Below are 24,064 nucleotides of genomic sequence, written 5' to 3'. Positions count from 1 at the left end.
ACATCCTGCTCTCTCCCCACTCCCTGCATGTGTGCATGTGGCTCTCTACCCTTGGACACCCCTCCTGGAATTATGTATAACTTTTGCTCATCTTGAAAGTCTCCACTGAAACATTTTCTTTGGGAAGTATCCCTGTCTTCCCTTGACTAATCAAGGAATAATTCTTTTACTCTCTTATCACGCTTTGTGTAAACGTCTATTAGAGTATTTTTATAATTGTGTATGTGGGAATCTATTTATCTTAAATAATTACTAATGCCATGAGTACAAATGCATTCATTCATCATTGTATCTTTTGTACTTAGCAGAGTACTTAGCTCCAAGTGCTTAGTAATCAATGTAGTTGAACTATTTTCAAAGCAGTTTGGTGACACAATTGGATCTCTAGTTGAGCCAACAGACCTGTGGGTGTGTATGTGCATGTGTGTGTGTTTCACAGGGGGTACGTTAGGTTTTATCTTCCAAGATTATTTTGTTTAATTTGTCTACTATGGGCTGAGAAGATATTTTTAAAGCTTTGCTCTATCACACCAGCTTTGCATCACTCGGTATTCCATGAATGGCCACTTCCCTCAAATGTTTAATCAAAATATTTCTAGGACAGAGCCAAGACTCTGGGGCGTATCACTTATGCCATATCCCCAAGTGGCTTGACACCAATTTTTAACCTCTACTCTTTGGGCAAATAGCAAAGATATCTCTTTTTTTTTCTATCAGCGATGTTAAATCATTTCAGACATGGGTTGGGTATAAATAAACACAGTTATATGTACTGTCACCTGGAATAGATCTCTTTAATGTAGTAACAAAGATCTCGTGAAAGAGCTCATCAAATGCCTTAGTGACATGCAGATAAACCACATTGATACTTATTTTCTAATCCAAGAGCTAATGTCAACTTATAAAACCCCTTCTGACCATCCCCATTCCCCACCTGGGTATAGCTAACTACTCTCTCCTTTGTGTTCCTCCAAGAATTCAAAATGCCCTTATTATAACAATGATTTTATGTCATAGTGACTTTATATGTGTCCTCACCTGCAAATGGTGCACTTTTTGAAGCCACAAACTAAATGGTATCCATCTCTGTATCCACACTACATTGCCTGGTACCCACAAAGTAACAATAAATGTTTGTTCAATCACTAATTAACATTTGCCTTAATGTCATCAGTTAATTGGCTTAACATACTAATATCTTAAAAAGTTAATGAACTTCTTTGTCATGGAATTCTTAGGGTTTCCATGATGGATTAAAATAATCACTATTATTTTTTAAGTATTTGTAAAAATCCTTTTACCAATGTTTTAAAATTATTGTCTGGTAAGAGATACGAAAATAAATGTAGAATTATAAAACATGACATGCATTTGAATTCTTCCTGTCACTATTATTGTTCTTGATATTATATAATACGTGTAATTCATAAATATGATTATATATAAATATATATTATAGTTTCCATAGTTTCAAGAAGCCTCTGAGTCCAATCTTTCGGTAAAGCAGTGTTGGGCACAGAGAATGCAATCCAATGAAGTGTCGCTGAGACCTGTGACAGCTGAAACCAGAGGAAAACTACAGCAAACATAGTTGGAGAATTTCCTACCGACACACAACCAGATGACACTACTTACACACTAGACAGTATGTGGTGACAAAAGTTTAGGAAAGAAAAGGTTCTCAAGTCCCCAGCTGAGAAGTTATCAAACAGAATCTCTGAATATCCAGTTAATGCAGCTGAGGGAACTTGCATCCACATAACAGTGGTTTTTCTGACTTTTAAAGCAGAGGTGCCCCTTCCTGTTTCTTTTGAACCAAATCTTTCAGGAACTCTCAATACTTAAGTGCAATGAGGATGAACGAGGGCAGGGATCCCCACTTGGCTTTCACTTTCCTCCTGCCCCATGAAATGACCCCTTGGGCATCTTCTTAAGGCCCTACAGCTGCACAAAACACAAAGTGACTGTTGGCCCCTCTCCTATAGCTGTAATTCTATATTTTCCTTCCTTTGTCTAGCGCCATCTCTCTCTAATTCTTTCTTTTTATCTGGCCTTCCGTCTCTTTCTTATTCAGATCTTTTACCTTTCTCTTCTGTTTTTAATTTTCCGTTTTCCCCTGCGACATAGCGGGGGTGGTGGAGAGGAAAAGAGAACGCTAGAGGGGAGGAGAAGTTATGCGGACACTTGGCTGAGGTCGCCTGGGCAGCTCCGTATCTACCTGGAGCGTCTCCTTTCAGGGATGACATCTTGGACATTCTCTGCTTTGTTTCAACAAAGAAGACCAGGTAACATACTGAAGAGAACATCGTGAAGCCACATAAATGATGGTTTGAGATCACACGGTCGTAATGGCAAGGGCTCTGAAGTCATAAATTTGCAGTTAAAGTTCTGGTTATCTGTTTTAGCTGTGAGACATAGAGCTACGGATGTGACATTTCCTGAGTAATGATTTTCTCAACTATAAAATGATGGTTTTTATGAAAGCCTCACTCACCTGGAAGGTGTGAAATGAGATAATACACGTGCAAACATTGAACATTCTGAAAGACAATACATATAGGATCATTGTTTTCTATCCTTTCCTAAGTTCCCTAATTTGAGAAGTCCTATAAAACTCCATTTTTTTAAACTTGAGAACTCTGATCTCTTTTCTTATCTCCCAGAAATGTGTCGACGAAGACATACTTTTTTTAGGTGGTGAGCCATCATCCTCTTCACGAGAGATTTCAAGTCTGTGCCCTGCCCTCTCCCCCTTCACTTACCTCCTGTGTGAGACTTGTCTCTGTCATGTTCCAGACAAGCCCTGGTTGGCGTCAGCTGCTCTAGAGTAGCTTTAAACCATGTCTGAATGAGTGACTCCAGGGGAGTCCTCAATTATGGCTATGTCTGTGCCAGTCATTCCAAAGACACTCGGCTGTGCTTGTCTTGGTCCACGTTGCTGGTGAACTCTGGGGCTGTGCCTTGCCACATTCTTAAAGAAGCTTTGTCCGGGGCTGTGTCAGGCACCCCAGGTCAACCCTGGGCTGCTGTGGCAGGGCCAGTCCCTGTGAGGGAGCTCGGAGCTGTGCTGCCTTAGTCATTCCAGAGAAGCTCTGGGCTGGGCCTGTGTCAGCCACCCTGGAGGATTCCAGGCTGGGTCTCAGGACTCTTTTGGTCCCTGCTGTTTACTGTAGGGAAGTGATTTCCTCCATTGCTTCCTCTCCCTCAGGTGAAGTCATAGGTTCTTCTTCTGACAGGTGTGAGTTTTGAGGGGTTCCCAGGAATGCAAAAATTCATGAAGATGTTGCAGTCCCATAACTGGAGGAAGACCTTGACTGCAGCTCCAATGTTTCCTGCACTTGTGAGGCTACAAGAGCAAAAGGACAAACCTCAGTGGCCTCTCTATTCTCCAAGGCTTTCAGCAGAGAGAAATTAGAGGAGTGTGCCACTATTCTTTAGTTGTTTTTCCAGCTTTGTTGAGATATAATTGACATGTAACATTGCATAAGTTTATGTACAACATGATGATTTGATTCCTGTGTGTACTGTGAAATGAACACCACAGTAGGGTTCGCCAACATGTCCATCACCTCACATAATTAGCTTTTGTGTGTGTTTGAGGTGAAAACATTTAAGATCTACTCTCTTATCAACTTTCAAGGATATTATCATCATGCTGTACATTTGAGTCCCAGAACATATTTATTTAAAACTGAGTTTGTACCCTTTGACTAACATCAACCCACCACAGGCCCTGGCAACCACCTGTTTCTTTGAGTTTGTTTTTTTTCAGATTCCATATATAAATGAGATCAATATAGTATTTGTCCTTCTCTGTCTGACTTATCTCACTCAGTATAATGCCCTCAGGCTCCATCCTTGTTGCTGCAAGTGTCAGGATTTCCTTCTTTCTCATGGCTGATTAATGTCGCATTGTATACGTGTGTGTGTATGTCACATCTTCTTTACCCACGCATCGTTGATGGACACTTAGGTGGTTTCCATGCCTTGGCTATTGTGAAAAATGCTACAGTGAATATGGGGGTGCAGGTATCTTCAGGAGAGTGATTTCATTTCTCGTGCCAGTAGCCTTTTACATCTCCCTTCACTTTTGATTCTCATTGGATTGGTTCTTAGGACTGTTTCTGACCTGGACTCAGGGGAGGTTTTTTTTAGAAGGAAAAGGACAACTCAATAATTATTATCTAGGCCAAGTAGAGAATTTTAATGAAAACCATATTCAGTTGGTTGATGATTCTTTCCGATGGGGAGGCTCTTAACTCCTGGTTAAGATGAAAAAAGTCTGACTAACAATCTCAAAATCCTAACTCCTCTGGAATAGCAATTGAAGTTGACAGAGTAAGATGGTGTCCATGCTTTGATGTAAAGTTTCCTCCAGCCAATTAAGGCTTCATCCAAAGACTCTCATGCATTTCTGAGCATTTCTTACAGTGCTTCTGAAATAGGTGTTTTGTTTCTTACTGAAAGCAGTAACCATATCTGACTTGCTCATTATTATTTGCTTAGTACCTGGCACAGTGCCTGCACATATGATCTTTGCTTTTTCCACAAGGCATACTTAAAACACTCGCATTCTGCCTCCTCCTCCACCCATATAATGAGATTTTCCATTTTGATTGAGTAGGATGGCATGTTCATCTTGAAGTTTGCTCTAGGGAAGTGATTTCCAACAAAAGTGAGAACAGAGGATAACTGTTTATTGTTCCCCCTGAGAGCCCTTCTCACTGTCCAACATACAATATAAATCCCTATTAGCCCCCGTGTGCACTTGGGATACAACCAAAGGTGGTGAGAGGGTAGAAATGGCTTCATGTCTTCTCTCTGGCATTCTTCCTCTCATCCTCTCTCTCTTCAGTCCTCCTTATTAGCATTTGGAGGAGGAGCAATTGTATTTCAGGCTCCAATGACCAATGAACACATGCACAAGATCCAATTTGTATGTTTTTTCTTTCATCCAGCAAATATTTATTGATTTCCTAACATGAACCAGGCATTGCGGTTTTCAGTAGTAAGTTTTACAGACATTGTCCTCGGCCTCGTGGAACATGCAGTTTAGAGGGGAAGACTAACATCAAAAAATCATGTAAAAACGTGAATTCACAACTGTGATGAATATGTAACTAGAAGAAAGCGATACAGCTGCAAAAAGAGCGCCGCCACTTCCCATTTCCCAGAATGTAACTATGACGATGAGGGACTTGGATTATAATTTAATAAAGTTTTGAGCAACACACCTTTAGCCATGTCTTTGGATGGCTAAGAGAAAAGCCTTTAAAAGGTAAAATGATCTTCATGAGCTACTTTCTCAGTCCCAGTCATCTCAAAGGGATTCCCTGTAAAAGTGGGAGATGAAGAAAAAAAACTATCATCACTGTATGTAATGATGTGTGGTTAGAAGTCCACTGTGAAAAAAAAGACTGTAATGGACTCTATTGGAGTTCCTCCTTAATCCTCTTGAGTCATTCTGCCCAGCTCCGTGCACCCTTTGTCAGCTCTGTGCACCCTCTGTCAGCTTCTGCAAGCTTTACTTCTAATAGCTGGTACCTGAGACCGTCAGAAGAATGCCTCTGGGCACTGGGGAACCTCTCCAGGAGACAGAACTGCCTAAGAGTTTTAATTCTTCTTCCCTACAAGTGGAAGTACAAAAAAGCCTACTTTCTATGACCTGAAGCAGAACAAATTCTGAGATTTATTTATGCTCTGGTGATCCAGCAGGGAACTAGGGTGTCACCTGGAATTGTGTTTTGCTTAGCTGCTTCTCCATTCCCACTCTACGTTCCCACTCATTTTATGGTTTCTCCTTAATAACTCACTTGCACTTGAATCCTTGGCTCCATGTCTAATTCTGGGATAACTTGTCTTATGATGAAAGTATTTGGTCCCAAGGCAAGATCAGTTACTGCATGTTTGGGTGGATGTTCCTAAAATGTGAAAGAGGATTTTTAAGAGGGATATAAAGGAAAACATTCTAAGCCTGACTTTTCTGGGAAAAAAAAAAAACTCTTCTATATCTTTTTTTTTTTTTGGATCTTTTCCAGATTTTCAGAACACTCGTACTCTATTATAGGAACTGGTCTTGCTCTAGATTCAACCCTTCTCCCTCGCGTAGTGTATTTCTCCATGTGCAAGCTACTATGTAGTCCTATCAATTCTTCCTATAAAAAACTACTTGGAAGTAATTTCTACTAATACCACTCTACTCCCAGTCACCATCATTTCTCAGCTAGATTACCCATTCATTTATTTATTTTTCATACACTACAGAAAAATTAGAGAATGATTTCATTGTAATGTAACATTTTTGTTGGGCAAAGCAAATCAGAATAGACGGAGTAAAGTGATAACGTTCAACATTGAAGTAAGTGTCCCGAGGCCTTGGCATCAGGAGCTCTCCTAGCTGCTTTTAAGAAAAATTTAAAAGTGTGCTTGTACCTTAGGCTCCACCTGCAGAAAGGGGCACCCCTTAACTTTGTGCAGTGTGAGGCTTCTGAAGAGTGGTACTGACTCCCATAGCCATTTAAGGGCTGTCCTACTGGTTCAGAGCATCACATCCATATGCACAGTCTCAGCAGCCAATATCCTTCTTCTAAATGAACTGTTGTTGGCAATTTCATTCTACTGTTACCGTGCATGCTGACTGTCTACAGCGGCAATCTCCAGCCTCACTGAGCTGTGTGCCTGGACAGTCTGTATTGTCTCTCCAGGTACCAACTATTGTTTCAGCTAATGTTCTGCCTTCAAAGTTGCATATATTTTGAGTGGTCTTCCCTAACCCTACTTCCCCACAGTATTTTTAGTGTGAATTTTGCAAAACGTGAGGTTTTCAGGAACGCCTGTGTTCTATTAAAACAGAAACACTTGCGCCAGTCTCATTTTCAGAGTCACAGGTACATTGGGGAAAGGCAAACACGTAAAAATAAGTACAATATAGTATATACAGAATTTAACTTATCTGTTGACAAACTTGGAATAGATGCATGTAGGAGAGAGTAATTTATACTGCTTGAGGGACTGGAGTGGGACTATGAAAGATGAGATGGATTTGGTTAAGATGAAGGTCAAAAGAACATTTTAAGCAGAGAAAATAGGATACCAAGAAACCACCAAATGTTAATCATCTGAACTATGAACTCAGAAGTCTAATGCACGCCTTTTCTTTGATTTACTAACCCATTTTTTTCATAATCTTCAAATTTTATTGCACTCAGATAAAATTTAATTATGATTTTTAACCTATTATGTCAGCAAAATTCCAAATGATTGGTGACAAATATTACTGATGTGGTTGTGGGGAAACAAAAAACCCTCATAAATTGCTAGTAGAAGTGTAAAATGGTGCAAGTAGTTGGGAGGAAAATTTGCCAATAGAACAACACTATATATTTGTTTACCTTTTGCCCAGTGAATCTAATTTCTAGATTTCCACATGTCAGATATACTGGTAAAAATATAAATAGACATATGCATAAAACTATTCTTCATAATTGTAAAACACTTGTTAAATAAACTACGGCATACCTTCAAAATAAGTACTATAAAGTTATAAAAGGAATGAGGAATCCTTTTGTGGTTAAAGAAGAGCTATGTTCGAGTTAGCTGGGTCCATTTTAATCTTTGATGAAAGTAGCATCGTGACTGAAATTTATAATATTACTTCAGCAAGGTATAAGAACCTGAATATAGGCTAAATACAGAGCCTGGGGAAGCTCAGGTCATTCTTCCTGGGAAAAACAGAATGAGGGATAAAATGATTGTTGGGGTCATAAAGGGAGTTTTTTTTTCCTCAGGTCCGTTCTCTCTCTTCTCTTTCTGGGACCCACTATAATACAAATATTAGTGTGCTTCATGTTGTCCCAGAGTTCTCAAACTATTCTCATTTCTTTTCATTTTTTTTCTTTTTTCTGTTCTGTGGTAGTGATTTCCACTACTCTGTCTTCTAGCTCATTGATCCTTTCTTCTGCCTTTTTTAGTCTACTCTTGGTTCCTTCTAGTGTATTATTCATTTCAGTTATTGTGCTCTTTAACTCTATTTTGTTGTTCTTTATACTTTCTATCTCTTTGCTAAAAAATTCCAACTTCTTACTCTGTGCATCCATTCCCCTCCCAAGTTCTCTGATAATCTTCACAAGCATTGCCCTGATCTCTCTCACATGGATTGCGTCTCTTCTCATCACTTAGTTCTTCTTTTGGCATTTTATCTTTTCCCTTTGCCTGGAACGTATCCCTTTGCCATCTTATTTTGTCTACATTTCTACTTGTATTTTTATGTGTGTGATAGGATAGTTACATTTCTTAGCCTTGGAGAAGTGCACCTCTGTAGGTAGCATCCTATGGGTCCCAGCAGTACACTTCACTCTCATCAGCCAAGGGCTAGGGGCCAGCTAGTCCCAGGGTAGAGTCTGGTCTGAGTTTGTGGGCTCATTCCGTAGGCGGTAGGATTGCTGTTTTCTTGCTTCTGGTGTCTGCCCCCTGGTGGATGTGACTGGACTAGAGACTTGAGGTGTCCTGGTGGGAAAGACCTGCCCACTGGTGGGTGGAGCTGGGTCCTGGCCTTATGCTGGGCAGGGTCACGTCTAAGGGCATATATAGAGGTGACTGTGGCCTCTGGAAGTCTTTTAACAGCCTGTCTGCTGATGAGTGGGGCTGTGTTCTCACCCAGTTAGTAGGTATGGGAATTATTGATCCACCTTCCTATATACTGCATACCAGTGAGCTTAAAAGAACTAACACTGCCTCTACAGCAAAGGAACCCATAAGCAAAATGAAAAGACAACCTATGGAACAGGAGAAGATATTTACAAACAATGTGACCAACAAGGGATTACCTTCCAAAATATACAAACAGCTCAAAAAGCTCAATATCAACAAAACAAACAACCCAATCAAAAAATGCGCAGAAGAGTTAAACTGACAATTCTCCAACAGGCACATGGAAAGATGCTCAATAGCACTACTTATTCAAGAAATGCAGATCGAAACTACAACGAGCAATGAGGTGTCGCCTCATGCCTCTCAGAATGGCCATCGTCAAAAAGTGTACAAATAATAATTGTTGGAGAGGGTGTGGAGAAAAGGGAAGCCTCCTACACTGTTGGTGGGAATGTAAATTGGTGAAGCCACTATGGAGAAGAGTATGGGTCTTCCTTTAAAAACTAAAAATAGACTTATCGTATGATCCAACAATCCCACTTTGGGGCATATGTCCAGAGAAAACTCTAATTCAAAAACATACATGCACCCAAATGTTCATAGCAGCACTATTTACAATAGCCAAGACATGGAAGCAACCTAAATGCCCATCAACAGATGACTGGATAAAGAAGTTGTGGGATAAATATATATATATTCCTCAGCCATAAAAAAGAAATGAAATAACATCATTTGCAGGAACATGGGTGGACCTAGAGATTATCATACTAAGTCAAGTAGGTCAGACAGAGAAAGACAAATATATGACATCACTTATATGTGGAATCTTTAAAAAATTGAACTTATTCACAAAGCAGAAATAGTCTCACAAACACAGAAACAAACTGTGCTTACCAAAGGGGAAAAGGGTAAGGAGGAGGGATAAATTAGGAGTTAGGGATTAAAAGATGAACACTACTATATATATAAAATAGATAACCAACAAGGTCCTACTGTATAGCACAGGGAACTATACTGAATATTCTATAATTACCTATAATGGAAAAGAATCTGAAGAATAATAGATTTATATATATGTATAACTGAATCATTTTACTGTACACTTGAAGCATTGTAAATCAACTATACTAACACTGCCTCATGAGGATGATAAGGCAGTGAGGAGTGAAGAGATAATGCATTGGAAGGACTCATAGGGTTTCCCATGTGATGAATGGAGTCATATTTGCCCAAAATGATACAAAGCGAAAGGTGATTTTTGATTGATTTTGCTCTATTTTATTATGTGTGTTCCCAAGTGTTAGGATTACAAACACTTTCATACTGTTTACAATGTGAACACCAGAATGTGAATATCTGGAATTACTTGGCCACAGAACTGTTGAATTGCCAATAGGAAATAAAAAAGTAAGTCTATAACAGGAAAGCAAAGAAAGTTTCCAAGTGGTAGTGATAGGTCTAAACTACGTCTGTGCAGGTTTTTCTCCACTGAGTTTTGCTGTAGTTATTTCAGAAGCTGGGTTTTATCACAACGCAGCTGGGAAGAGAGGCAGAGGAATCCCAAATATGAACTAATTGTTCCTCACTCAGTAAGGTTTAGTCTTATTTCTTAATGTCTATGGGATGCAGTTTCTAAGGCTGAGGATTTTGCAGAAAGTCCGGCCGAGGGCATTCTTCACTTCATTATTTCTCAGGCTGTAGATGATGGGGTTCAACATGGGAGTCACAACGGTGTAGGATAGTGACAGCACCTTCTTGCTCTCAGGAGAATTATTGGACTTGGGACGGAAGTAGGTGAGGCTTAGAGATACATAGAAAAGGGAGACAACAAGGAGGTGGGAGGAGCAGGTAGAGAAGGCTTTGTGCTTCCCTTTAGCTGACGGAATCTTGAGGATGGCAGCAGCGATGCGAGTGTAGGAACATAGGATGAGCAAGCAGGGTAGCATGATGACCAGAATGGTCCCAACGATGGCATAGACCTCAAAGAGTGCTGTGTCTGCACAGACCAGCCTGAGCACAGGTGGGCTGTCGCAGAAGAAGTGGTTCACCTTGTTGGTGCCACAGAATGGAAAGCTGAAGAGCCACGTGGTCTGCACAGTAGCTACAGGAACGCCTGGAAACCAGGAGGCAGCAGCCAGTTTGGCACATGTCCTTGTGCTCATGATGACTGGGTAGTGCAAGGGACTGCAGATGGCTACATAGCGGTCATACGCCATGGTAGCCAGAAGGAAGCATTCAGATACCCCGAAGAAGAAGAAGAAATACATCTGAGTGGCACAGCCAAGAAAGGAGATGGTCGTGTCCTGGGCAATCAGGGTCGCCAGCATCTTGGGCACAGCAACTAAGTTGAAGCAAATCTCCAGGAAGGACAAGTTCCTGAGGAAGAAGTACATGGGGCTGTGCAGCACGGGGTCAGCCCAGGTGACCAGAAGGATGAGGCCGTTTCCCATCAGGGTAACCAGGTAGATGATTAAAAATACCAGGAAGAGTAATGACTGTATTTCAGTAGGTAAGGAAGAGAAACTCATCAGGGTAAACTCGCTAACTCTCGTCCAGTTGCCTCCAGCCATAGAAACAGGAGTGAAACCCCAGCTGTGGTCATGGAGAGATTCAAGATTGCAAGTGTAGGATTTTAGGTTTGTTATTCGGATATCTTCTTGTCAATGTCAGTGAAAGAGACAAGATCTATAATCATTCAATTCATAGCATCAGAAGTCAAATGCAAAAAAAGGAAAAAAGTTCAAAGTCATTTGAGATCAAATACGATTGTTTAAAAAGGAGATTTTTTTCTTCAAAAATTTTAAATATGGTACTTATTTTGGGTAAAAGTGAAAGGATATAAGCTTTCAAACGTAGGCCCAAATGGTAAGTGAATTTCACAGTATGTATCAGAGGCTCTTTGAACTAGCAATTCCATATCTACAGTTTTAGATTAAGATTACATGCAAATTTTATCTACTAGAATGGTCCCCTCAGCTTTATTTACCATAGAGTAATTGAAACAATACACAATAAAGAACAATCTAAATATATAAAAATAGATTGGTGAAATCAAGTGTGTTACATCTACATTACGGAATGCTATGAAGTAATTTAAAAGTACAAGATATCAAACAACATGAGAAAATACTCAATAAGTTTTGCTAAATTGATAAAGTAGGCTAAAAAATAGTATGTCTAATGTAAGACATTTATTTTAATGAAAATGTATATGTGTAAATATATGTGTTATGTAATACATATAGAAAGCCTTCAGTTCTATTTCTTTGTTAATATGTTTGTGGTGCAATTCCAGGTGTTTTATATTTCTTCTCTGCATTTTATACTTTCCACATTATCCACAGTGAAAATGTATTATTTTCTATTTGAAGAACAAATACTTGAATATTATTAAGAATAAAAAATTTGTAACACAAAACAATCCATAAACAAAAGGTAAAGGTAAATGACAAACGGGGGGAGATATTTGCAGTAACAGCAACAAATGATGAAAAGTGTTTGTCTACCTGATACATAAGAGCCACAGAAATCAGTTTTAAAAAGACACAAACTCCTCAAAGGAAAAATAGAAGACACAAAGATTTATTTCACCAAGAAGTGCCAAGGGCCAGTAAGCATAGGACAGTTACTCTGTTTTGCTAGTAATAAAATTAAAAAGGAACACAGAAATTGAATTTCTTCATCAGATTCGAAATACTGAAAAATATAACATTCAGTGTGAGTAAGAGGTGGTGTTATAACTAATATCTTATTTTGTTTTAGGCTCTGTAAGTTTCTTCTAGAATAATTTCTTTGAAAATCAGTTTCACACAAATGGTGTGAGGATCCGGTAATATTAATACACTTTGATTCAAAACTTCTCTGGAAGAAGAAACGGAGGCAATGATTTTACATGTTTGTGCAGTGCCAACCATTATACTGATAACTTGAAAACGATCATTAATAGATTGATGAATGAATGGTTCAATTATAATGCATGAATGTGAGGAAAATCGTGTAATCATTTAAATAATTTTGAAGAACGTTTAATGCTGTATGCAATAATTACAATATAATATGAAATGAAAAGATAAAATGCCAACACTGCTCACATAGGATAAATTTTTAATTTTGTTAATATATTCTTGTATTCAAGGGCTAATTATCAAAATTCAAAAGTGATCTATTTCACCAGTGGGGAAAAAAAGGGGGGGGTATTTTCTTCTTTTCATTTTCCTGGATTTCTAAATTTTCTGCAGTGAACTACATTTGTTAGATGATAGCAATGACAATGTTAAAAGTGAAAATGCTGCTGATCATAATGATGACAAAGCTACAATATTTACTAAGTACATAACAGACTTGGACTTTGTGCTTTACATTCATTCTCATTTTCTTCTCACTACAACTCTGTGATTTAAATGCCACCATTATCCTCCCCATATTAGAGAGAAAGAGAAATTTAAAGCAGATATATAATCTCATAGTTAAAAAACTTTGTAATTACTTGGAAATGACAACAGCCGACACTTAAAACCGTAATCCGAAAAATGTATGATAAAAACAACATGGAGGTTTTTAACAAAGCATGTAAGATGAACACAACCCAAACACGTGTCATCTGTGGTCCCCACATTCACCTCTACTTCCCCTGCTTCAAGGTTCAGCTTCTTACCACTTATGGAGCAAATCAGTTCCTTTTGACTCCAGGCCTCTGCATGTGACAGCACTTCTGCCTCCACACACGGCTCCCCCTCCACCTGGCTGACTTCTTCCTTCTGATCCTCAAAACTCAGCTCTGCCTGTCGTGCACTGCTTCCCGACAGGATTGGTCATCTTCTCTCTTTCCCCACATCCTTTACAGAGAGTTTAACGATTCAGAATCATAATTACCTACTTACATCCCAGTCTGTAACCTCCTTCAGAACATGAACTGTCTTGGCATCTTTATAGGAGGAAGCCCAGGGTCCATCCAGATAAGCTACTAATATGTGTTTTGGATTAATTGGGAGAACAAGTGAATTTGACAGAGTTCATTCTTCCTGGAGTTTTAATCTGTTTAGAGTTCTTACTTTTCTCAATGACTACTCTTCCTTTAGTCAGAACTTCACTTTTAGAGAAGCTCCCTCTCAGACAAAATGTAGGGTTTGGTACTGGTGGAAAAGAATTGGGAAGGAGGGCGGAGGCGAGATGAAAGGGCCTGCTGGGTTTCTCAGAGAACCTCTGGAAGTACTGGGGAAGAAGAGATGGCAGCCTGGCTTGACGGTGGGAGACACTGCAGAACACGGTGTCCGATGGCCAGCCCAGGCTCCCTGCCGGTCCCTCCAGAGCTCCTGTAGGAATACTCCTCTGCTGGTCATTTGACTGACGGTCCAGGAGCAGGACTACGCTCTTCTAGACCTTCTGTACCCATAGAATTGTCCTAAAGAAGTGGTTTACTCCGATGTTCTCTGCCTCATAAATATTCCACTAGGCAAGTCTTCTCTGAGTTAATTAAAGGAAAGTTGAGACTTAGAGAAGGTGTATATCCTGTCAAAGCTGCAGGGACTGGATTTTTCTGACCCAGAAAGCTTTAGAGTCAGAATTGGCAAAAACAAAAACAAAAACAAACTGAAAAAAAAAAACCTGGGTAATTTTAATCTTCCTGTAGTCTCAGATCTGACTTATTTTATGACATAGATAAGGGAAACTGAGGCTCTGGGAAGAGAGAAACTGATGAGATCTTCCCAGTGTGGACAGAAGAATAGAATTAGGTGCCCCACCAAACCCTCCCAAACCTTGTCCAGTTGAGCAACTGAACCTGGAGAGGGACCCCTGGTTGATGTGACCCTAGATTGGAAATTTACCTGTGCCCAGTAGGGAGATGTGCCTTGTTCAGCTCTGCCTGGTACCTGTGCTTCACGCACGCCCTGGAGTGTGTGAAGAACTCTGGCTCTGTTGTCAGCGGACCCAGAAGAGGAACCAGGGAGGTCTTACTCCTTGCCCTGGATGAGCCATTAGTGGCTGGACCCGAAGCCAGGTCCCTGCTGCCTCCTCTGTGTCAGGCGTGAGTGAGCACTCTAGAGGGCTGGCCAAGCTCCCCGTCCTGACTGAGATTTCTTCCCAGCTGTGCCTTTTGTCCTCAGGGCCAGGTGAAGGGCTGGCACCTCTATTTTCCCCCAGGTGTTTCTGGGCTCACCTTAGCTCTTCTCCCTCCCCTCCCTCAAGGGTACCTGACCTTTCCTGACTCCACTGTCCTTTGGGACCCTAAGGGATGTCAGAGGCCAATAGGATGAAGTTCAAGAAAGGAAAACCATACTCTAGGAATGCTGTACTGTGCAGAGAAAAGCACAACCTTTTTGGATTCTGAGTGACCTAAGTTTAATCCCAGCACTGAATCGCTCTGATTTGTGATGCTTAGCAATTTTAAGTTTATTTAAAAAATCAAAGTGAAGAACATTATATACACATCACATAACATAGACTGCATATATTTTATAAAAAGAAAATTTCAAATATATAAATAAAATTATTTATTAGGAAATGTCTCTAAGGATATATTAAACATTGATAATAGTTGCCCCTGCACAAGGAAATGGGGTAACAGAGGTCAGTACTGAAAGGCAAATCTCCTTTTTTTTAAAAAAATTGAAGTATAGTCAGTTGACAAGGTTGTGTCCATTTTTGGTGTACCATATAATGTTTCAGTCATACCTATACATATATGTATTCGTTTTCATATTCTTGTTCATTGTAGGTTACTACAAGATATTGAATATAGTTCCCTGCTATAGAAAAGAAACTTGTGTTTATCCGGGAAATCTACTTTTGATTGTATATAATTTTATACTGACTGAATTTTTACTTTACATTAAAAATTTTGAAATAGTTTTAGATGTAGAAGAATCAACGAATTCTTTTTACACTCCACGCATGTTTCCCTAATTGTAACATCTCACATGACCATGGTTCATCTGTCAGAACTAAGACATTAACATTGGTACAATACTGCTAACTAAACTGCTGGTCTTATTTAAATTAGATCACTTCTCCCATAAATGTCTGGTTTCTGTACCAGGATTGATTTGAGAACACTATGTTGCATTTAGTTATCATATACCCTCACATTTTTTCCAATCTGTGATGTTTTCTCGGTGTTCCCTTGTTTTTATGAGCTTGGCACTTCTGAAGAGTAACACTGGTCAGGGATTTTGCACAATGTCGCTCAGTTAAGGTTTGTCTGTTGTTTTTCACGATTAGACTGTTTTTGGACAGGTCGGGGCTCTACCACAGGGTGAGGCGCTCCTCTCACCACAGCACACCAGGGTGTGCGTGAGATGAACATGGCTCATCACCATCCCCTTTTCACGGTCTGCTCCTCAGACGTTAAGGGACTGTGGCCAACCCATGTGCAAGGGAGGGGAGCTAATCGCCACCTGCAGAAGGAAGGAGGCCGCCTGAACTTTTAACTTAACTTAATTTTTTGAGGGAGGAGGCATTAGGTTTTTTTACTTATTTACTTTTAGAGGAGTTACTGGGGATTAAACCGAGAACCTCCTAAATGCTAAGCATGGCTCTGTCGCTTGAGCTATACCCTCCCCCGTCTGAATTTTTATCACGTGCAAACTTTGGATTTTTTAATGAAAATGATTTGAAAGATACATAAAACAAAAATTTTATTCTGGTTTCCTCCACTGATTCCTAATCTCATGACCTGGAGAGAATCATTCCAAGTCTTAGTTTCTCCCGCATAAAATGCCCAATACCTGTTGTAAGCAAGAAAGGAGATAAAGTATAGAAAACATGCCACGCCCCGGCAAATGTCAGAAATGGTAAGGCTCCTCCAGGATACTATTTGACCTGAGACTTGAAGATTGTGATCACGGAGGGGAAGGGGCATTCCCGTTGACTTTATGATGACCAGCATCACTACTGTTACTTCCATCAACATTATTTCTGCAATTATTGACTTAGAATCTTTGTATATACTAATTTATTTGCTTTGTATATTTTTCCTCTTTCTTTTTACCTGCTTCATAAATCTACACAATCTTCTGATATCACTTCCTGAGGGAGGTCTGCTCTGATCCTGAATGCAAATTAGGACTCTCTCCTTTTACTCTTTCTCAGGGCACTCTGTTCTTTTCCTTCACAGTAATGACATCAATTTGTAATTACATATTTATTTGTGCAGTTCTTTGTTTAATGACTCTCCTCTCCATTGGAGTGTAATGGCCCTAAGGGCAGAGACTCTGGCTTGCTCATCGTGTATATCAGTACTTAGCAGTGAGTGTAGAGCGGGATTGGGAAGTGCTCAGAAGCAGTGAGAACAGCGAGGAGACTCTTGTGACAGATAATACTTTGGAGGTGAGGGCCTGGCTCGTGTCACATGATGGTGTGTAATGGAAGTGGCAATGAAAATGGGAACTGAGCCAAGGTTTGAGAAAGAAGAATTTTGCCAAGGGAGAATGAGCAGGATTAGGAGACTGGTTGAACGCCGCTATGACAGTCTTTACTGAAGTGTAGAACTGTAACCAGCACAGCACTGTGCATGGCACCTTTTATTCCATGGCTGTCTGTGTATCCATCTGTCTCACTCAGAGCCAGGAGCTCCTAGAGGGCAGTGCCAGGTTCACCGTTATCCCAGATTCACGACATGAATACTCACTGACTAAATGAAAGCATATGTCAATGAACAGTGAGGTCAAAAAGAGGAATAAGTAACAAGAAAAAGGTTTTCAGGATCTGGAGATTGTCTGGGAGCATGGTGCTAGACACATGTTTTGACAGCTATGCAGACATGTCCTGGAGGCACCTGGAAACGGGGAACTCACATTTCAGTGAGAGGTCAGGGCTAGGCAAACCATTTGGGCATTCTGCACTCTTTTATTCATTTATTGAGTATCTGCTATATTCCAGGCACTGGACTAGACCTCAGAAATACAAACATGAATGAAAAACTGTCCTTGCTGTGTCCTCAATGCCCCTGAGAAATACAATTGCAATGTCTTCAATGCTTAGCAATACATGCAAGATGACACATGTGCCCAAGTGCACATGAGTGAACTTGGATTTCTTTAGAGGAATCAGGGAGAGACTGATAGAAAAGAAAACACTAGAGTTTAATCTTAAATGATATGCAGATGTTAACTTGGTATGGGGAGTCTGAGATGAGAGGCAGGAACTGTAGAGGGACGAATTGAGTAAAGATATAAAGATTTGATAATCATGTCTCCGTCTTGTTGAAGACTTATTCTGTTCCAGGTAGTTTTATTTAGAGAACAAAAATAACTGTATTAGTCCTTTCAATAATCCCCCCAAAACAGTTCACTGTACATACAGGAGGTCCTCCAAATACATAGGCTGGTCTTAAAATGTTTTCTCCTATGATCTCTTTGAAGCCTCTTGGCCTTCTATGTTACATATCAAACTTTCCTTTTCCTTCTAACTTCTTTATAGTTTGTGCCTTTGTATTTTATAGAATTCATGCTATATTGACAAGAGCATGACATTTTAGACCACAGGGACCTAAGCTCTGACAGCTGTTGGTTGTCCCTTTGTCCTGTTCTTTACATCCTGATAATACCTGTGAGGAGTAATTGAGGCTTTATATACAAAAAAGTAACTCATATCAAACAGTAAACACATGTTAATTCCTTTCTTTAGCCTGCTCTCTGGGAAAAGAAGGGAACCTCATAATTTATATACCCGGTAATGAGTAGGAAACTAGTGAGAATCTGCACACCTGATATCTTACTTCAAATTGCAAGAATACTAAAGAACAGAAAGAATGGCAAAGTTGTACCAGGGGCAGTGATTGCCCACATGGTGTCTCGGTGTTGCCACAGAATAATTGACTTTAACACTTTAACATTTTTTTTTGCATTAGATGTTCCTTTTATTTTTTAACCTTTTTTATTGAGTTATAATCATTTTACAATGTTGTGTCAAATCCCAGTGTGGAGCACAATGTTTCAGTTATACATGAGCATACACATATTCATTGTCACATCTTTTTCTCTGTGAGCTACCATAAGAGCTTATATATATTTCCCTGTGCTATACAGTATAATCTTGTTTATTTATTCTACATTTTGAAATCCCAGTCTGTCCCTTTAACACTTTCAACAGTCAGTTTCATTAATATAACGTCCTCCCTACATCAACTCTATGAGGTAGGTATTATCACCATCACAGATGAGGAAACTGAGAGAGAGAAATTTATGCATTAACTTGCATGGCTGGTAAATTGGAGACACAGGATTTGAACCCAGGTATTTTAGAGTTTAAATTGTTGAGGGGAATAAAAGACTACGGTTAGAGAAACTAGAAAGGTATGGAGCAGGGGGAAAGAAAATAGTTCAGTCCGGTCCGGGCATGGCAAGAACTGAAAGGGACAGATAATCTAGAGCTGAGCTATGAGAGGGCTTGTATGACACACTGGCAATGTTAGTTTCATTCTAAAAATGAGGGTGAATTGTTGAGACTTTAAGTATGATAATGACAGATCATCACACATGTATTTAGAAAGAACTGTGCAGAGGGCGAGGAGGATGAATGAGAATGGGGTGTGTATGAACGTCTCAGTACAGCTGGAGACTGGGAGACCAGTTAGGAGGCTCTATCAATAATCCCGGGGGGAGATACAAGCCAGCACCCAAGTTTCATCTCCACAGGGGTGATTCGTTGAAACCTTGGCACTAGAGGGGATTTCTGAGATGGTACCCGAGGAGGAGAGAAGAAGAGGACCAACTACTGAGTTCCCAGGACAAGTACAGTTTAAAAGGACTTAGAAAATAACACAAAGATCTACCCTTGGACATGCTGGGGGAACAGCAAGGAATCCATGACTACAGAAAGCAAGATGATAAAAAGTTTCAAGAGCAAAATTCCTCGTACACAAGCATCAGAGAAAATCTGAAGGGCATTTGATTTCCTTAAGAATCTCTCTGGACCAAGAGCTGGTCAAAGCCTTGCATCACTGGACTCTGTTAATTCCTCCCAGCCAAGGCCCTGGTCCTTCAAGATCTCAATCTGCAGAATCACAGTCTCTGAGAGCTCGAAGGGCCCCCGAGACCCAAGAGTAAAAGCCTGGGAATCTCCGCTAAGGGGGCGAGGTCTCTCTCCCTCTCCTGCAGCTCTGCGCAGGCTGAGCTCTGCCCTCACCGGCTTCCATCCTCAGTCTCTTCCACCCCTGGGCTTGCAGACTAACCAGCCTATAATGAGCATTCAGAGGCTGTGACCTCATTAAAAAGTTGTTAATGAGACACACTGCTGCTCAGGGAGCACAGCTGAGGGAGGCTCCCAGTGGCCTCTCGTGGGGCCTGGCGGGAGAGCTTGGGTGAGCAGGCAGGCCCAGCTCTGGGCAGAGGGCTACTGCACTCAGGCTGCAGAGCCACGCCTAACGAGCTCACGCTGGCAGCAAGCCGGCCAGCTCGGAAGCTCAAGTCCCTGCTGACCTGCAGGCTTCCAGGAGTGGGTGTCATCCGGAGCAGCAGTGATTGTCTCTGCTTACTGCCTCCTCTGCGGATCCAATTTTGATGAAGGACTCCAAATTGTGAGGTTACAAGATGGTTTTCCTTGCACTGAATTTTGGTCTTATGATCTCTTAATTGCCCAGTTACACAGGTCTTTTGAATAGTGTCTTTTTAGCCTGTGTCTCTTGCCACATCATACCACTCCCCAAGTAATGTTCACAAACTACAGATTTGATTGTTTCTTCATGCTAAAAACCCTTCAGTTAATCTATACAGTTCACAAAATAGTGTTCAAACCCCTTGGCCTAGAAGGCCTTTCTAGATTTGACTCGTTCCTACCTCCCCACCCTTATTCCCTCCAGTTTTCCTTCCATATCATACTTTTTATTTTTCTCACCATCAGCATCAACATCACCACCACTGCCACCAGCATCAGTATAATGCTTACGTTTTCTTTAGAAGTTGCCATGAGCCCAGCCTTGTTCCTTAGTGACTTACATATATTCACTCATTTAATCCTCTCCACCAAAATGTGAAATAGGTGTTATGATTATCTTCAGTTTACAGAAGAAGAAATATACGCACAGAGTTGCTAAATAACTTTCTCAGTGTCACAGAGTTATCAAGGGACAGAAGCAGGACAAAGCCCAGGCTTTTTAGCTTCAGAGTTCACGCTCTGACCCAGGTGTAGGCAAACGACCATCTACCGGACAAACTCAACCTTCCACCAATCTCTGTATAATTCATGTGTTCAGAATGGTTTTTACATTTTTTTCAGTGCTTAAAAAAAGCAAAAGAAGAGTAATATTCCTTGACATATGAAAATCATATGAAATTCAGATTCCACTATCTGGAAATAAAGTTCTATTGGCACACGGCCATGCTCATTCACTTGAACGTCGTGGCTACTTTCATGCTACAACAGCAAAGCTGAACACTTGTATGAAGTTCATACATTAGTGGTACTTTCATCTGCTGCTTGGGGCATTAAAATTCATCGTGATGCCCAAGGACAAAATGGTAACCATGTGAGGTGATGTATGCTTCCTAAGCTTATCATGGTAATCATATTGTTATACATACATGTGTCAGCTCATTATGCCGTACACCTTAAACTGGTACAATGTTATGTCAGTTATATCTCAGTAAAACTGACAAAAAGTTTTCAGGAGCCAGAGCAGGTGAACATAGGAGAGAAATTGTCACAATTTAAGCAGTGAGTATTTGTGTAGCTGTTGTCAAGTTATAAGAGTATGTTCATGGCCCTGTCTACTGTGTAGAGTGAACTACTCTTGCAAAAAATAAATATTAACAAGCTATTAAAAAAAGCATAGTGAAGCTGTTATTACTTCACAGCATCTTGAGTGCCTTGTGCATCTCTGTACTGCAACATCTTATTTACTTATTTTGTTGCCAGTGCATATCCATCAAGTCAAAATGAGAAAAAAAATTGACATCAAATATCACACTTTAAAGAATAGTGGAGTGTAGAATATTCTGATATCAAATTAGATGGTAAATCATTGTTTATAATGCAATGCTATTCACGCTATGCCAAAATTATATATTATATGTAGACATCACTAGACTAAGTCCTCATTCCTATATTTCCAACTCACAGGAAGCAACAGTCAGAGAAATTTGAAAATTTAATGGAATATCTCATTACAGCAGAATGTCTTTACCATCTAACCTTCAATAGAAAATGATTCATCTTCAGAGGGCAGGGTATAGCTCAGTGGTAGAGCACATGCTTAGCATGCACGAGGTCCGGGTTTAATTCCCAGTACCTCCATTAAAAAAGAAAAAAAACAACTAATTACCACCCCTCAAAAAAGAAAATGATCTTCTGCCATAAATGACATGCTAAAAACAAATTTCAGGAGGACAATCTATTGGAATGTATAAACATATTCCAAAAAATGAATATGCTATATAAAAATTATATAACTGTGGGTGATAACAGTATTTGACAGCATGTAATTGTACAAAAAGACGTTTTTGAAGATGCAAGATGTAAAATCTCCTTGTAGATTAGCCTTGACATGTAAACGCTTGCAACTGATTTTGATGATTTTGAATCTCAATTAAATGAAATATTATTCCCCTAAAAAGGAATTCCATTCTTCTCATTAGTAGACCTGTATTATAAAAAATTATATTATAAATTTCACCAATAAAAATTATGAAAATTTTTCTCTTTGTTATATAATTATCTACAAAATTTCCTTGATTTTGCTGCTTGGCCTACAAAGCTTATTTATTATAGCACATACCTGGTATTATGGTATGAATATGGCCATTTGGCCTCTTCATTTTGGAAACACTGCTTATTTTTCTTAGAATCCCTCTCCACACACAGTTCAAATCCTCCGTCCCTATTTTGTCTTCCACTCTTGTTCTTTACTACTTCTAATCCTTTGGCTGCACTCTTACTCAGGATCCTAATCATATGTTTATATTTCTGTCTCACTGATGGACTGCAAAGACAGTCATGTTCAATATCTAATGTAGTGGCTTAACCATTTCTTCTAGTATCTGTTGTGGTGGGTTAAACACAGCAGCACTGGACTTACATTCATGTTCCTTGCATTATTTTCCCATATACTAATGCCTACTCAGGTCTCCCCATTGTATTCTTTCACTCAGAAAAGTAAATATTCTTTTACTCTGATTCTGAGTTAATTACTTATTTAATTAACTATTCATTGCATGGTACTTAAAAAACATAGAGAATTGAGATTCAAGCCACCTGAATTTTGTTCTAAGTATGTATGATCAAATATCTTTGAACGCCACTTCCCTTACCTATGAAATAAAGGATTCAGATGAGATAAGTTGCTAATAGCAAATGACTATATATGTACCTACAGCATGCTAGTGCTGTCATAAACACATTATATGCAATATCAACTCTTAAAAACAAACCCATAAAATAGATACTATTATTACATACATCATTTTACAGATGAGGAAAGAGACAAAAAGAGTTTAATTCACTTTCCAGTGGTCACCAGCTTTTAAATGGCAGAGTGGAATACGAACCCAGGCAAGTCCCTTTATGTTATGTAACACTCCGTTACTTCAGGAGTCTGTAGTTTTTTCTTTTGTAATTTCTATTGCTGATTAAATTATAAACTTCTGAATGCAGTGATTGTATTTTATGGTCTTGGTATTTTCACATCAACAAACAAAAGTTTTGAAATTAAAAGGCATTAAGCAAAACATGACAAAGTTGTTAATAAGACATAGTGGAGTAGCTAGGATCCATTGTAAGCCTTAAAGAAATCAGCACCATGATGGAAATTATGTTAGTGAAAACCTGAAATCACTTCAACAAACCTTAAAAACCTGAAAAAAAAGACTGAGAGAGAGAACTGGAAACTCAGATATTCCTAGCTGGGGAAAACATCCTGAAAGGAACTGATTAAGGATATTGGGATTATAAAGAATAGCCACGGGGACTAGTGATTTACTTTCCTTTATCCATGCTAAGTACCAACCAATTCAAGAGCAATCACTGCCTCAGAGACGTACAAACTGAAGTGAATGAATGAGAAAACTTGTACATCAGAGCGATTAGAGCTTTTTCCCCCTACTGAATGGAGTCACACTTGTCCAAAACAAGATGAAGTGCCAAGATAACTTTGCATCCCCAAGTTCACATTACAAGCAGTTTCACACTGTTTGTGATGTATGTCACATTGGTGCACATTGCAAAGTAAATATCTGGAATGTATTGGCCACAGAAATGTAAAAATATCAACTGAACCAATAAGAAAAAGAATGTGAGTGTATAAAAAGCCAGCAGAGGAATGTAGCAGGTGGTAACGAGAGGTCTAACCCGGCTCTGCGCTGTTTTCTCTCCACTGGGCTTTTCAACAGCTATTTCAGCAACTAGGTTTTGAAGCCAGGGGAGAAGGGAATAGAAGCAGAGAAGAATCTCAAGTATGAACAGATTGTCCCTCATTCAATAAACT

The 24,064-nt window shown here is 39.7% G+C and overlaps 1 protein-coding gene across 1 annotated transcript; it reads right to left on the bottom strand.

Annotated features, from left to right (window-relative positions):
• Positions 1-10,195: 10,195 nt before the first annotated feature.
• LOC102539656 (olfactory receptor 10A2) lies at positions 10,196-11,243 on the bottom strand. The gene has a single exon (XM_031681018.2). It carries the CDS (start codon positions 11,217-11,219, stop codon positions 10,266-10,268), a length of 954 nt encoding a protein of 317 aa, XP_031536878.2. The 5' UTR covers positions 11,220-11,243; the 3' UTR covers positions 10,196-10,265.
• Positions 11,244-24,064: the final 12,821 nt, after the last annotated feature.

Source organism: Vicugna pacos, chromosome 10 (assembly GCF_048564905.1).
Source record: "Vicugna pacos chromosome 10, VicPac4, whole genome shotgun sequence".
NCBI lineage: Eukaryota > Metazoa > Chordata > Mammalia > Artiodactyla > Camelidae > Vicugna > Vicugna pacos.
Note: the sequence above shows the minus strand (reverse complement) of the source record. Positions and strands in the feature narration are given on the sequence as shown.